This window comes from Chiloscyllium punctatum, chromosome 35 (genome assembly GCF_047496795.1).
Source record: "Chiloscyllium punctatum isolate Juve2018m chromosome 35, sChiPun1.3, whole genome shotgun sequence".
Lineage (NCBI taxonomy): Eukaryota > Metazoa > Chordata > Chondrichthyes > Orectolobiformes > Hemiscylliidae > Chiloscyllium > Chiloscyllium punctatum.
Window position 1 is genome coordinate 15,609,418 of NC_092773.1, and position 13,144 is coordinate 15,622,561.

Sequence of the window (13,144 nt, forward strand, 5' to 3'; positions counted from 1 at the left end):
CAGCATCATTAAGTTAGGATAGTCTGTTGGGTTTTCAGGTAAGTTATTTTGTATTCTGTTCTCTTTTGTTTGTGTTTCAGTAGGTAATCTTGCAAATACATTCTGTTTTGTTTAAAATTAAGTGGTTGGGCTGATTGCATCACTTCCGAAATATCCACTATGCACCTCCTTAAAACAATTAGTAAAGTTAGGATCCGGGCTACTTTCTTGAAATGTTTTGAGGGGGTCTGGCCTGGTCCATAACACCATGGAGAAGCACCAACACATCTCTGAAAGAGTCAGCACAGGCCATCTTTTTCTGCATTGCATTTTCTATCATTCTTTTATAGGATGTGGGTGCACTGGAAAGGGCAGCATTTGTTGCCATCCCAAATTGCCCTTGAATTGAGGAGCTTCATCAGTCACTTCAAAGAGTAGTTGAGAGTCAATCACTTTGCTGTGAATCTGGATACACATGTACACCAGACTGGGCGAGGTTTCATTTCCAAGGGGACACTCATGAACGAGATGGTCTTTACAACAATTGCTGATAGTTTTGTGACCGTCATGATCCAGACTTGCTGAAGGGTCCACACTTGGTGATTTCAGTTTAAATCCTGTCAGTGACCATGAAGAGATTTGAGCCTGCACTTCAAATTATTGGTCTCATGACATTATCACTGTGACACCATCACCCTCTGTTTTGTAAAGTCACATTCCCCAATTAATTTGTCTGAGATCTGTTGATTGACAGCAAGTATGGTTTTGTGACAAGAATATTGTACATTATCTGTTGTTGCTATTCATGAGGGTGGCAGTGATTTTTTGGAGAGAATGCTATCACTGCTATGTGTACCCTGCTATTAATAATCAGTTTCTTTCGAGGGCCTGTAAGGATACACTGCATGAATGACCAAGTGAAAAAAAATTGCATTTGAACAGAAAAAACTGAGAACTTGTAATTTATTTACAGTGGTGCTCCGTGCTCTGTTGCCCGTTACTTAAAACCAAAAAATGATTCCTGTGAATTCTTAAAAGTTGTCTTATGCCTCAGTAGATTTCATTTTTCACTTCACTTGTGCCTAATGCATAGTATTCTTGTGTAATGGAGCTTTAGTAGAAATTTGGAGTGATAAATTGATCTCATTGACATTCATTTTGCAACAAGGCCAACCTTATTATGAAGTTGAGAGATGCTTGGGATCAGGATGGAAGACAGAATCTCATAATTGACATCCAAGCCCAGGTGAGCCAGTAAATATGGCTGTGCTGCCTGGTGCAAGATTAAGGCTGTTTTAAAATCCCAGTACAAAGTTCACCTGCAAGGATGGAGATTACTTTCAACAAGTTTCCATCAGTTGTCCCACGTCTTGTGTGGCCAAGCTAATGGATGCTGAAGAAGGCACCAGTGCCTGTCAAAAAAGGTGCAAACTTCTTTCTAAATTATGCTTTTAAGAAAGTGGAGTAATTGCCCTTCTAGTTCACCACAGCAGTAGTTTAGGATGCTAAGTGTTTTTGTTCTTCTGGTGCTTCGTTCTTGCAACTAATATACAACCAGCAAAACATCTAGAAACCCAGAAATTACCACCCAGGAATCTTGTTCCTGTTTCTCAGTGTAGCTACGTATTCAAAGGGAGAGAGGCATTTATAGCTCTCATACTCTGTTGTTAGTTCAAAGAATTGTCTTGGTTCTTCCTGAAACAATTATCACTTTGGCTACTTGCCAATGGCTGCTATAAATAAAACAAACAACCATGGATGCTTGAGATTTGAGACAAAAACAGACATTGCTGGTGAAACATAGCAGGTCTGGCAGCAACTGTGGGAAGAAAGCAGAGTTAACGTTTCAAGTCTGGGGTCTCATCATCAGAAGAGGTGGCCACTGTTAACTGTGGAACCAAATTGCAATAACAATCAATATCCCAGGAAAGGAAAGCTTATGAGAATTTGGAGTAATAGCTTCAAAAAAGCAATGATTCACTTAAGTTTAAGGTGAGACGGGAAAGATTTAAAAGGGACCTCAGGGGCAACTTTTTCACACAGAGGGTGGAGCATGTATGGAATGAGATGCCAGAGAAAGTGGTGGAACATTTAAAAAACATCTGTTTGGGTATATGAATTGGACGGATTTAGAAGGATATGGACCAAGTGCTGGCAAATGGGACCAGATTGTTTTTGGATATCTGGTCGGCGTGGACAAGTTGGACCAAAGGTTCTGTTTCCACGCTGTACATTTCTTTGACTCTGTTCATACTTTTTCCTGTTTAATGGGTGCACAGTGTACACTGAAAACTACTGAACGCAAAACTCCATTCCTTTGTTTGAATATAAACGGGTATTGCCTTCCTTATTTGTTGGAAATGTTAGCAGATTATATATGGTGTTTGGTGCTTGCATTGCTGTCAACCTGGGGCAGGAGATATCTTTCTCAACCCGGTTTGCAGATCATTTCTTCATTCTTAAAATTATTTGTTAATTACTGGTCCTCAAAGTGATTCAGCAGGAGAATCATTGAGATGTACAGCACGGAAACAGATCCTTTGGACCAACACGTGCATGCCTACCAGTTATCCTAAATTAATCTAGTCCCATTTGACGGCACATTGCACATATCTCTCTAGACTCTTCCTATTCATATACCCATCCAGATGCCTTTTAAATGTTGTAATTGTATCTGCCTCCACCACTTCCTTTGGCAGCTCATTCTACACACGCACCACACTCTGCGTGAAAAAGTTGCCTGTTAGGTCCCTTTTAAACCTTTCTCCTCTCACCTTAAATCTATGCCCTCTAGCTCTGGACTCCCCCACACAGAGGAAATTCCTTGTCTATTTACCCGATCCATGCCCCTCATGATTTTATAAACCTCTATAAGGTTACAACTCAACCTCCAACTCTCAGATATCTGCTATTGTTCTGGATGTTATTGTTCAAGACTGTTGAGTGTTTTTTGAAGTAGCCCATTTATCTTTTAAATCAGTAATGTTCTGGCTATGAAGTCAGATAAGCTGGCAATTGTGAGACTGTGACTTGGATGATTGTACGTCAGTATGCATTCCTGACACTTCAGTAGGCTGGTATTATTATTCAATACTCATTGTATTGTCACAGGAGTTAGAAAGAACTTGAACTGTACAGTGATATCTCTGCGTCGCACTAGACATTTCACAGCTGATCGATTACTTTTGAGGTGTGATTGCTTTCTATTATTTTATAACTGGAAGGTCCAAGGTGACATATACTTTCCTGTGATGTAAGCTGTATGTAAAGCTCTGGGCCTGATCACTGTTGACACTGCCACCCATGATTACCTCAATACCCCACTTCCTGATATGACCATGGTCAGTGGGGCAGACTGGTGGACTGAAACCCAGTAAAATTTCACAGAAAAGAGAGGATTAGAGGAAAAAGCACTCAAGATCACACATGGAAATCAAAGTTATAAAGTAAAAGGGATCTTACGAGAGATTACTATTGCTAGAACCATGGAGCTTTGAGGTAGAATGGCAATCGTTTAGTCCATAAAACTCTCAATGAGATATTGAGCAGTACGATACATGATTTCTGCTTTGTGCAGTATCAATTGATCTGCTAGTTGCCAAAGGATCCCTGGGCAAAGTAGAAAATATAGCTGTTGTTCTTGCTCCCATTCCTGTGCAGTGACCCCTGGAGATATACACTGAATATTTTATGAGAACAGGATTGGATACAACTACTGTAGATGTTTTATCTTGCAGAATATGATCTGTTGAACTCAACATCTTATTCCAAAGATGAATGACCAGTTCAGGGCCAACTGGTACATGAAGAACTATAGCACATAATGTTTAACTCTTTCTTTCAGGTGAGCCAGAGAGAAAATAGAAGAGGGAAAACACATGCACATGATAAGGGGAGGGCTCTGCAGGCCTTTTTTATGAGGTAAGTGTGACTCAGTGTTCTGTTGTGTGTGTCTGCAAACTGCATCACTGTTTATTTGTTGCTGCTGAAAAAGGACAAGAATGTATACTGCAGCTAGCTGAGAGGATTATATCTGCCTGTTAAGACATGAGGGTACATGGATCTTCTCTTGTACGGAACACACATAGGGACAGACTTATTGTTTATCAGGTGCATATTTGGAGTGTACTTTACCTGCAGTTGCCCAGTCATTCGGCTAACCTACTGTCCCAAGAATTGAAGGATTTTCCCATTTTCAATGTTGACTCAATGCAATGAGAGAGCACTGACAAAACAAAACAAAACTCCAGATAAGTTAATACCTTAATGTTTATTTCTCTTCCCTGTTTAATGGACAATATCTCAACATGAGAATGAGTTACATGTAAAACAAAAATTTCTGTATTCTCCTAGTGCCGCAGCAGGACCACTAGTGATAAGCAATTGTCCCTGACCCATACGGAACTGAGGTTTCAGTAGAACTCATTGTGCTGAATTGACTAATCTCACTCCAACTAGGTTTTAGCACGCTAGAAAGCACCTTTAATTAAGGACATGATGTACTGCCTTTCCTTTGCACTCTGCACTAATCAATAATGGAAACAATTGTGAGTGAAAACCAATGAGGACTGAACTGTGACTCCACTGCAGTGCCCTCTGTTATCTTATAATTTCCTGACACACACACCCAAGAATGGTTGTTTGGACGAAGAATTTCAGTTGAGGAATCCGAGAATAGTCAATGCAGTTGAAAGAGAGAGAGAGAAAAACAAAGAAAGAAAAGATAAAACTTCATGAAATGATGCTTCTAATGCCTTGCTTTCATTTTCACTTTCTCTAAATGTGACATTTCAAGCATAATCAGTAATTCCCAACTTAACCTAAATGATTTGCTTGCTACTTATAACATTGTCTTATATGTTAGACGCCACTTAAACTCAATGCAAGATATTGCAGGAACATTACTGTTCTTCCATCTTGTTGCTTTTGCTTTTGAGAAATTCAATCAACTTCAGCTATATTTTTGCATTCCATAATATAAATGAGCTCTCCTCCTTGCAAAACGGCAAGCAATCTAGAACAGCTTCCACAGAAATTTTTTTAAAAAGTAACATTTGGAAGGCTGTAATGGGCCGAATCAAATTGCTTTTCAGTGACCCAACTTAGAGGTGAATGGTTTGACGACCTCTCTTTGCTGCAAAATTCTTGAATTTTATCCTGAAATGACTACAGAAGGAAATCTATTTAGACGTATGCAACAAATTGCACCAAAACTGGAGTGAATAAAAGAATGTATGATTATGGGGTGGGGAGGGATAAAAGTCCTGCTGTTTAATATACTGGTTAATATCTGCAGACAAATATCTATCTGCTATTTTATTGATCATTAACCAAGAAAACACACACAGGACATTTCTTATCCTTGTGCTGAACATATCTGACATCAGGCAGCATTTAATACTGTGAATTCATAATTTATGCTTTAAAATGTGTTGCTGGAAAAGCGCAGCAGGTCAGGCAGCATCCAAGGAGCAGGAGAATCGACCTTTCGGGCATAAGCCCTTCTTCAGGAATGAGGAGAGTGTGCCAAGCTGGCTAAGATAAAAGGTAGGGAGGAGGGACTTGTGGGAGGGGTGTTGGGAGTGCGATAGGTGGAAGGAGGTTAAGGTGAGGGTGATAGGCCGGAGAGGGGGTGGGGGCGGAGAGATCGGGAAGAAGATTGCAGGTTAGGAAGGCGGTGCTGAGTTTGAGGGTTGGGAGTGAGAAAGGGTGGGGGAAGGGGAAATGAGGAAGCTGGAGATTCTCGAACAAATGTGAACAGACTGTGATTTAAAACATTCGCCTGTTTACTAAGATTTTCTCCACCATGATTACACGGCTCGGAGTTTGAAATGTCACCGTATACCTCGAGTATGAAAGCAACTTTCTGACGCTTCGAAATCGCTTCAATTTAAAATATTTTAAACAGTAATGTGTATAAGACTGTTTATGTCTTTACCCCCCTTAACACACTGTTCAGTATTCTATATGAATTACTTAGTTAAAACTGACTGAAATGATTTGCAATGAGTCCTGGCGTTAGAAGTTGGACTGTAACAAATAAGTGGTCTTAAATCAAAATCGCAGATCTCTGCACTTTATCACATGTCGGCAGCATCTTTACAAAAGGTACAGATATTTAACAAGGCGCGAAAAATCTAAGAGAAAAGATGGGTTTCCAGCGGCCATTGAATAGCTAATGGCGAAAAAGCATTTCTCTTTGTACCGATCTGAAAAAGCGAGAGCGAGCCGAATTTCCGAAGTGAACCACACTCCAATTGTACAAGGGGTTGGTTCCTCTGAGAACCGACAGGACTTGGCGTTCCCCATTGATCTCGTACCAGACTTTATACTGAACCAAACACAACCATTTCATTTTAGAGCATTTCCTTTCCACAGCAGCGCATTTGTTTCCTTGTTTCAAGGTAACATCAGGTCGTGATGATACATTAGTACAGTCACATGCCATTTATTTGCAAAACTTTTATTTAGTTTGAAATAAACTTCTCGCTGGCTGGTCTGAAACCTGCGGACTAGACGATGTAAACGGATCTTCTTTGTTCTCGACAAAGGATCTTTTTAAAAGCCATTCGGAAATCCTGGTTGAAGATGGTGTATATCACCGGGTTAAGGGAACTGTTGCAATAACCGATCCAGAAGAAGAATTTGAAGATGGACGAGGGCACAGAGCATGTGGCTGGACAGATGGCAGTCAGACTGTAGGAGAAGAAAAACGGGAACCAGCAGACAACAAAGCCACCAATCACAACAGAGAGAACAAAAGTGAAGCGTTTCTCCCGGTTCTGGATGGCTTTCCTCCTGATTGTACTTGGTGTCCGAGGTTTCGCTCGCCTCATGGAGTGCGCTCCTTCCCTTTGGGAAGTCGAGTTGCTCTCATCCTGATGGAGTGGGTTGGTGGAGCAGAGGAGACCATCCCTTTTACGCGCCTTCTGTTGTCTGGAACGTCCTTCGTGGCCCCGGGACGGAGAATTCCCCGGTTTCTCCTCGTCCTTGGGTTTGCTCTCCTCCTGCCAACTGGGACGGAAGGATGCACCTTGTTCCTTGGAGCTGCTGGCGTTGACCAGCTCCGGCTTTCTGCTGCCGGGAGGCTGCCTCGTCCTCCGTTTGGCCACCTGGTAAATCCTGATGTAAACCAGAACCATGATGACACACGGAGCGAAGAAAGATCCGATACACGAAGACAGGACGTACCATTTCTCGTCATTCAAACGACACACAGGGATCTCGTCTTCGCCGAGGTTTTTGTTCATGGAGATGAGAGGCGGAAAGGAAATAACTGCAGCAATCAGCCATACTGTCAGAATCACACAGCGGATTCTCCGAGGAGTTCGCTTGGAATTATATTGGATGGCTTGGGTGACTGACCAATATCTGTCCAGGCTTATCGCGCAGAGGTGGACAATCGAGGAAGTGCAAAACAGGACATCCAGCGCCAGATAAATTTCGCACCAAATCTTCTTGAAGTACCAGAAACCCATCAGTTCGTTGGCTAAAGAAAAGGGCATGACCAAAGTGGCCACCAGGATATCCGCGGCGGCCAGAGAGACCAGGAAGAGATTCTGGGGGGCTTGGAGCGACCTGCTGGTCAGGACGGCGATGATGACCAGTATGTTCCCAATGATTGTGAACATGATGATGAAGCTGATGGCAGTGGCAATAGCCGCGGTGCTTCGAGGGGAGTAAGGGAGGGAGACCAGGCGTCCTCCCCAAAAGTTTTGCTGGCTGGTATTGCAGACGAAGCTGGTGGCATTGCTGCGAAACATCGGGCAGTCCACCGATGCCATCGCTCTTCTTCCAGCCCCTGGTCAATTTGCGTCCGAGTTGATCAGTATAAAAGTCAAATGGAAACAGTCGCGTTTTGTCTGAAACACGGTCATGTCGAAAAGTATATTTTTTGCTGAACTTTCTATTAGAATATACATTCTGATTAAATGATGGAGGAATTAATTCGGCAAAGCTATCGTTTTCAGACAACACTCCAAAGTGACCACCACATGGCTGCAATCTGTCGCTGTTTTCTGTTCAAACGGCTCTGAATCTCTTGTATTGATCTGCTTTGAGTGGTTACAATATCCCACCGGCTTTTGTTCTGTTTGGTGTTCCCTCTGACACTGTTCGCCGACAGCCACTACATGCTGCATTTAAAACGAAGTCTCGCACCACGGACAGCTCTGAAGATGCGTAAAGGATCACGTTACTGCATTGGCACCACCCCACAATCACTCGCTGTCTGTGAAATCTGCATCTGCTTACACGCCTTCAACAAGCACCATGCACTTGGCGCTGTTTTCAACGGTTATCAACTTTTCAAACAACGAACAACGAGGGGGGTGTTGCGGGTGGAGGGAGGTGTTCGTGATAACATCAGAAACATTGGATGTTTCTCAAAGAGCATTTTCCATTTTGGTGTTTGACTCCGTCGATGATGTATGGGCAACAAAAGGTAATAATGATGAATAGCATGATGTTTGTCTGATCAACAACATCAAGTGTTCTGAGAATGTGTACACAACAAATTAACGGAGGTTCTTTCTGGTGAACATTCGGCGATTTGACAGAGCACTGGTTGTTATAAACGTAGTTGAACGAGTTCATTTTAATGAAATCTTGCATCGGATTTATAATAATTAAAGTGAAGTTTGATCAAATCTTTCAGTTATAAATGTGATTCAGGATTTCAGGAAAGTCTTACCAAACCTCGCCTAATAATCACCAGTTTTCAAAATGAAACATTAATTCCCATATCACTTTGTGGATCTCAAAGTCCTGCTTGTACAGAAACCTTTTCGCCTTTGAAGTGCTTGACTCTACATCAGTCAGTAATTGGTGGACCGGCTCTTTATTGATGAGTGACCTTCAATGTGTTGCCTATTTGGTGAGATCAGCACAACCATTTAAAGTGTACAAGTCCTGAACCAAATTCGTGGTGTCACTCTGTTAAGGTCACACATGATCATTTTCCTCAGCAGATGAATTTTACATCCACACCTGCCGATGCAAAATAAGATTTGTAAAAACAGAATGTGAGCGTTGCTGACTGGGGCAAATTTGTTGCCCATCCCACGTTGCCCAAGAGAATGTCATGGTGAGTTTCTTTGTTGAACTGCTGCAGTCCCTGTGCTGCTGGTGCTTCAACAATGCTGTGAGGAAGAGTTCTCAGATTTTGAGCCAGGGATAGTGAAGGAATGGCATGAGGATGCATGCAGCTTGGAACTGAACTAGTAGTGGTGCATCAGCTGCCCTTATGCCCTATCCGAGGTGTTGGAAATGGCAGTTTGAAAGGTACTGTCGAAGGAGCCGCAGTGAATTTGTGTAAAGTGAATTTCTGAAAAGTTGAGGTAGAGGGAGTGAATGCTGAAAATGGTCAATGAGTGCCAAACAAGTAGACTGCTTTCTTCTGGATAGTGTAGAGCTTCTTGAGTTGTGGGAGCTGCATTTTTCCAGGCATATGGACAGTATTTCATCACACTCCTGACATGTATGATTGTGGAAATGTTTTGTGGAGGGTAGTTGCCCTCTGCAGAATTCCTAACCTCTGACCTGTTCGTCTAATCGCAGTATTTAGACGGCTTGCCCAGTTCACTTTCTGGTCAATGTAACCCCCAAGATATTGATAATTGGCGATTCAATGATGGTAATGACAGTAAATTCAAAGGGAAATGGCTGAGTTATTTTTTGTTGGAGATGGTCCCTACCTGGCACTTGTAGACTGTAAATGTTACTTCCCACTTAGCAACCCACTCCTGAATGTTGTCCAGGTCTTACTACACAGAGACAGATTATTCAGTATATGAGGATTCATGAATAGTGCTGAACATTTTGCAATCATCAGCGAACATCCTGATCTTCTGATGGAGGGAAGATAATTAATGAGTGGCTAATCATGGCTAGACCTTGGACACACCCTGCAGTGATCTCTTCGGGCTGAGATGATTGATCTCCAGCAACCACAACCATCTTCCTTTGTGCTAGGTATGGCTTAACTGCCCAAGATTTTTGTCTCTGACCTCATTAACTCAATTTTGATGGACTTCACAGTTTCTCAAATATCTTGATATTAAGGATGATCATTCCCAATTCACCTGTGGAACTCAGCTTTTTAATCTATGTTGAAAAGTGTGGGGCTGGCAAAGCACAGCAGGTTAGGCTGCATCCAAAGACCAGGAGAATCAATGTTTCAGGCTTAAGCCCTTCATCAGACATGTGGCAGGGGGAAGGGGGCTAAGAGATAAATAGGAGGTGGGGGTGGGGCTATGGGGAAGAGAGCTGGGAAGGTGATAGGTAGATGGATGTGGAGGGTGATGATGATAGATGGAGGAGAGGGTGGAGTGGGTAGGTGGGAAGGAAGATGGACAGGTAGGATAGTTCAAAAGGGCAGTGCTGAAATGGGAGAGTTGGATCTAGGATGAGGTTGGCGGGGGTGATGGTAGAGATGAGGAAACTGGTGAAATCAATGTTGGTGCCATGTGTTTAGAGGATTCCAAGGCAGATGATGAGTTGTTCTTCCTCCAATCGTCGGGTGACTTGGATTTGACAGTAGAGGAGGCCCAGGAATTGCATATCCTTAGTGGAGTGGGAGGGGGAGTTGACGTTGTTAGCCACAGGGCAGTAGGGTTGTTTGGTGCATGTATCCCAGAGGTGTTCTCTGAAACTTTCCGTGAATTGGCATCCTGTCTCCCCAGTTTAGCGGAGACCACATCGAGAGCAACAGACACAGTAGATAAGGTGTTTGGTTATGCAGGAAAATCTCTGCCAGATGTGAAAGGATCCTTTGGGGCCTTGGATGGAGATGAGGGGGGAGGTGTAGGTGCAGGTTTTACGCCTCTTGCAGTGGCAAGGAAAGGTGCTAGGAATGAAGGGTGTTGATGGGGGGCGTGGACCTAATGAGGGAGTTTCTGAGGGAGTGGTCTCTGCGGAATACTGATTGGGCTTGGGAGGGAAATATATCTCTGGTGGTGGTGTCTGATTGTAAGTGGTGGAAATGGTGGAGGATAATACATTACATCCGGAGATTAAAGAACAAAGAAAATTACAACACAGGAACAGACCTTCATCCTTCCATGCCTGCGCTGTTCCAGATCCTCTAGCTAAACTTGTCACCTATTTTCCAAGAATCTGTATCCCTCTGTTCCCTGCCCATTCGTGTATCTGTCTACATACATGTTAATTGATGCTATTGTGCCCACCTCTACCACCTCCGCTGGCAACACATTCCAGGTACCCACCACCCTCTGCATAAAGAACTTTCCCTGCATATTTTCCTTAATGTTTACCCCTCTCACTCATGACCCCAAGTAATTGAGACCTCCCCTCTGGAAAAAAATGTTTCTTGCTATCCACTCTGTCTATACCTCTCAGGATTTTGTCGACCTTAATCCTGAGACCCCTTTAGTCCTCTTAATTCCTCATTTCAGATTGGTCCTACTTTCCCAATATTCTTCCAAAGCTTCATCTGTTTTCAGTCACCTAGACCTTGTGAAAGTTTCCTTTTCCCTCTTAGCTCATCTCACAATTTCACCTGTCATCCACAGTTCCCTAATCTTGCCATTTCTATCCCTTATTTTCTTTGGGACATGTCTGTCCTGCACTCTAAACAACCTCTCTTTCAAAGTCTCCCATACATCAAAATATGGATTTACAGCTGCTCCCAATCCACATTCCCCAGCTCCTGCTGAATTTTGCGATCATTGGCCTTCCTCCAATTTAGCACTCTTCCTTTAGCTTCATCTTTATCCATGAGTATTCTAAAACTTACTGAATTATCATCACTGTTCCCACAGTAATTCCCGACTGAAACTTCAACCACCTGGCCCGGCTCATTCCCCGAATTCTCCTGGATGCTCCTTACAAATTCTCTCCATCTAAACTGCTAACACTAAGTGAATCCCAGTCAATGTTGGGAAAATTAAAATCTCCCATCACCACCCTGTTGCTCCTACATCTTTCCATAATCTGTCTACATATTTATACCTCTATCTCACGCTCACAGTTTGGAGGCCTGTAGTACTGGCACAACATTGTTACTGCACCCTTCCTATTTCTAAGCTCTGCCCATGTTGCTTCACTGCTCGAGTCCTCCATAGCGCCCTCCTTCAGCACAGCTGTGATATTCTCTCTGACCAGTAATGCAACTCCTCTACCCCTTTTACCTCCCTCTCTATCCTGCCTGAAGCATCTTATCCTATGATATCTTGTTGCCAGTCTTGCCCTTCCGTCAACCAAGTCTCAGTAATAGCAATGACATCATACTCCCAGGTCGTAATCCAAGCCCTAAATTCATTTGCCTTACCTACTACACTTCTTGCATTAAAACAAATGCACCCCAGACTACTAGTCCCTTTGCGTTTATCATCTGCTCTCTGCCTAGTCTTCCCCTTAGTTACGCTGACTTCATTATCTAGTTCCTTAAATGCTTCAGTTACTACCTCCTTAATGTCCACTAACCTCCTCATTTGGTTCCCATTCCCTACCACATTAGTTTAAACCCTCCTAAATAGCGTTGACAAAAGCACCCCTGAGGAGATTGGTTTCAGTCCTGCTCAGGTGCAGACCATCCAATTTGTAATTGTCCCACCTCCCCCAGAATTGGTCCCAATGTCCTGAAAATCTGAATCCCTCCCTCCTGCACCATCTCTCAAGCCATGCATTCATCCTGCCTATTCTTTCATTTCTATTCTGACGAGCACATGGCACTGGTAGCAATCCTGAGATTACTACCTCTGAGATCCTACTTTTTAATTTGGCTCCTCAATCCCTAAATTCTGCTTGTCAGACCTCACCCTGTGTTTTACCTCTATCATTGGTGCCTACATGCACCATGACAACTGGCTGTTCACCCTCCCCCTTCAGAATGTCCTGCAGCCACTCAGAGATATCTCTGACTCAAACTGTTCAACCTCCTCGTGGTGCCGATACAGTCATCAATTTCGCAGAGGAAAACATGGGGAATGGTACCAGTGTAACTGTGGAATATGGACAATTCCACGTAACCGACAAATAGGCAGGCATAGCTGGGGGCCACATGGGTGCCCATAGCTACCCCTTTGCTCTGAAGGAAGTGGGAGGATCTGAAGGAGTTGTTGTTGAGGGTGAGGACCTGTTCTGCCAATAGAATGAATGTGTCAGTGGAGGGGTACTGGTTGGGCCAGTGGGAGAGGAAGAAACG

General features: G+C 43.2%; 1 protein-coding gene and 1 long non-coding RNA gene across 3 annotated transcripts in view; one reads left to right on the forward strand and one right to left on the reverse strand.

Moving 5' to 3' along the window:
- Positions 1-3,822: 3,822 nt before the first annotated feature.
- The window catches only part of LOC140459696 (uncharacterized), a 120,535-nt gene continuing 111,213 nt past the window's right edge, over positions 3,823-13,144 (forward strand). The window contains exon 1 of one of the 2 annotated variants that reach the window (XR_011953849.1): positions 3,823-3,900. This is a non-coding gene — a long non-coding RNA (uncharacterized lncRNA). Of the gene's footprint in view, positions 3,901-8,209; positions 8,423-13,144 lie in introns of those variants that run through there. The other variant, XR_011953850.1, reaches the window with a different exon arrangement.
- On the reverse strand, positions 4,264-8,201 carry adra2b (adrenoceptor alpha 2B). Its single transcript, XM_072554067.1, has one exon. It carries the CDS (start codon positions 7,761-7,763, stop codon positions 6,492-6,494), a length of 1,272 nt encoding a protein of 423 aa, XP_072410168.1. The 5' UTR covers positions 7,764-8,201; the 3' UTR covers positions 4,264-6,491.

Excerpts from the sequence above, each read along its gene's own strand:
- adra2b (XM_072554067.1), bottom strand. The coding sequence starts at position 7,763 with ATGGCATCGGTGGACTGCCCGATGTTTCGCAGCAATGCCACCAGCTTC.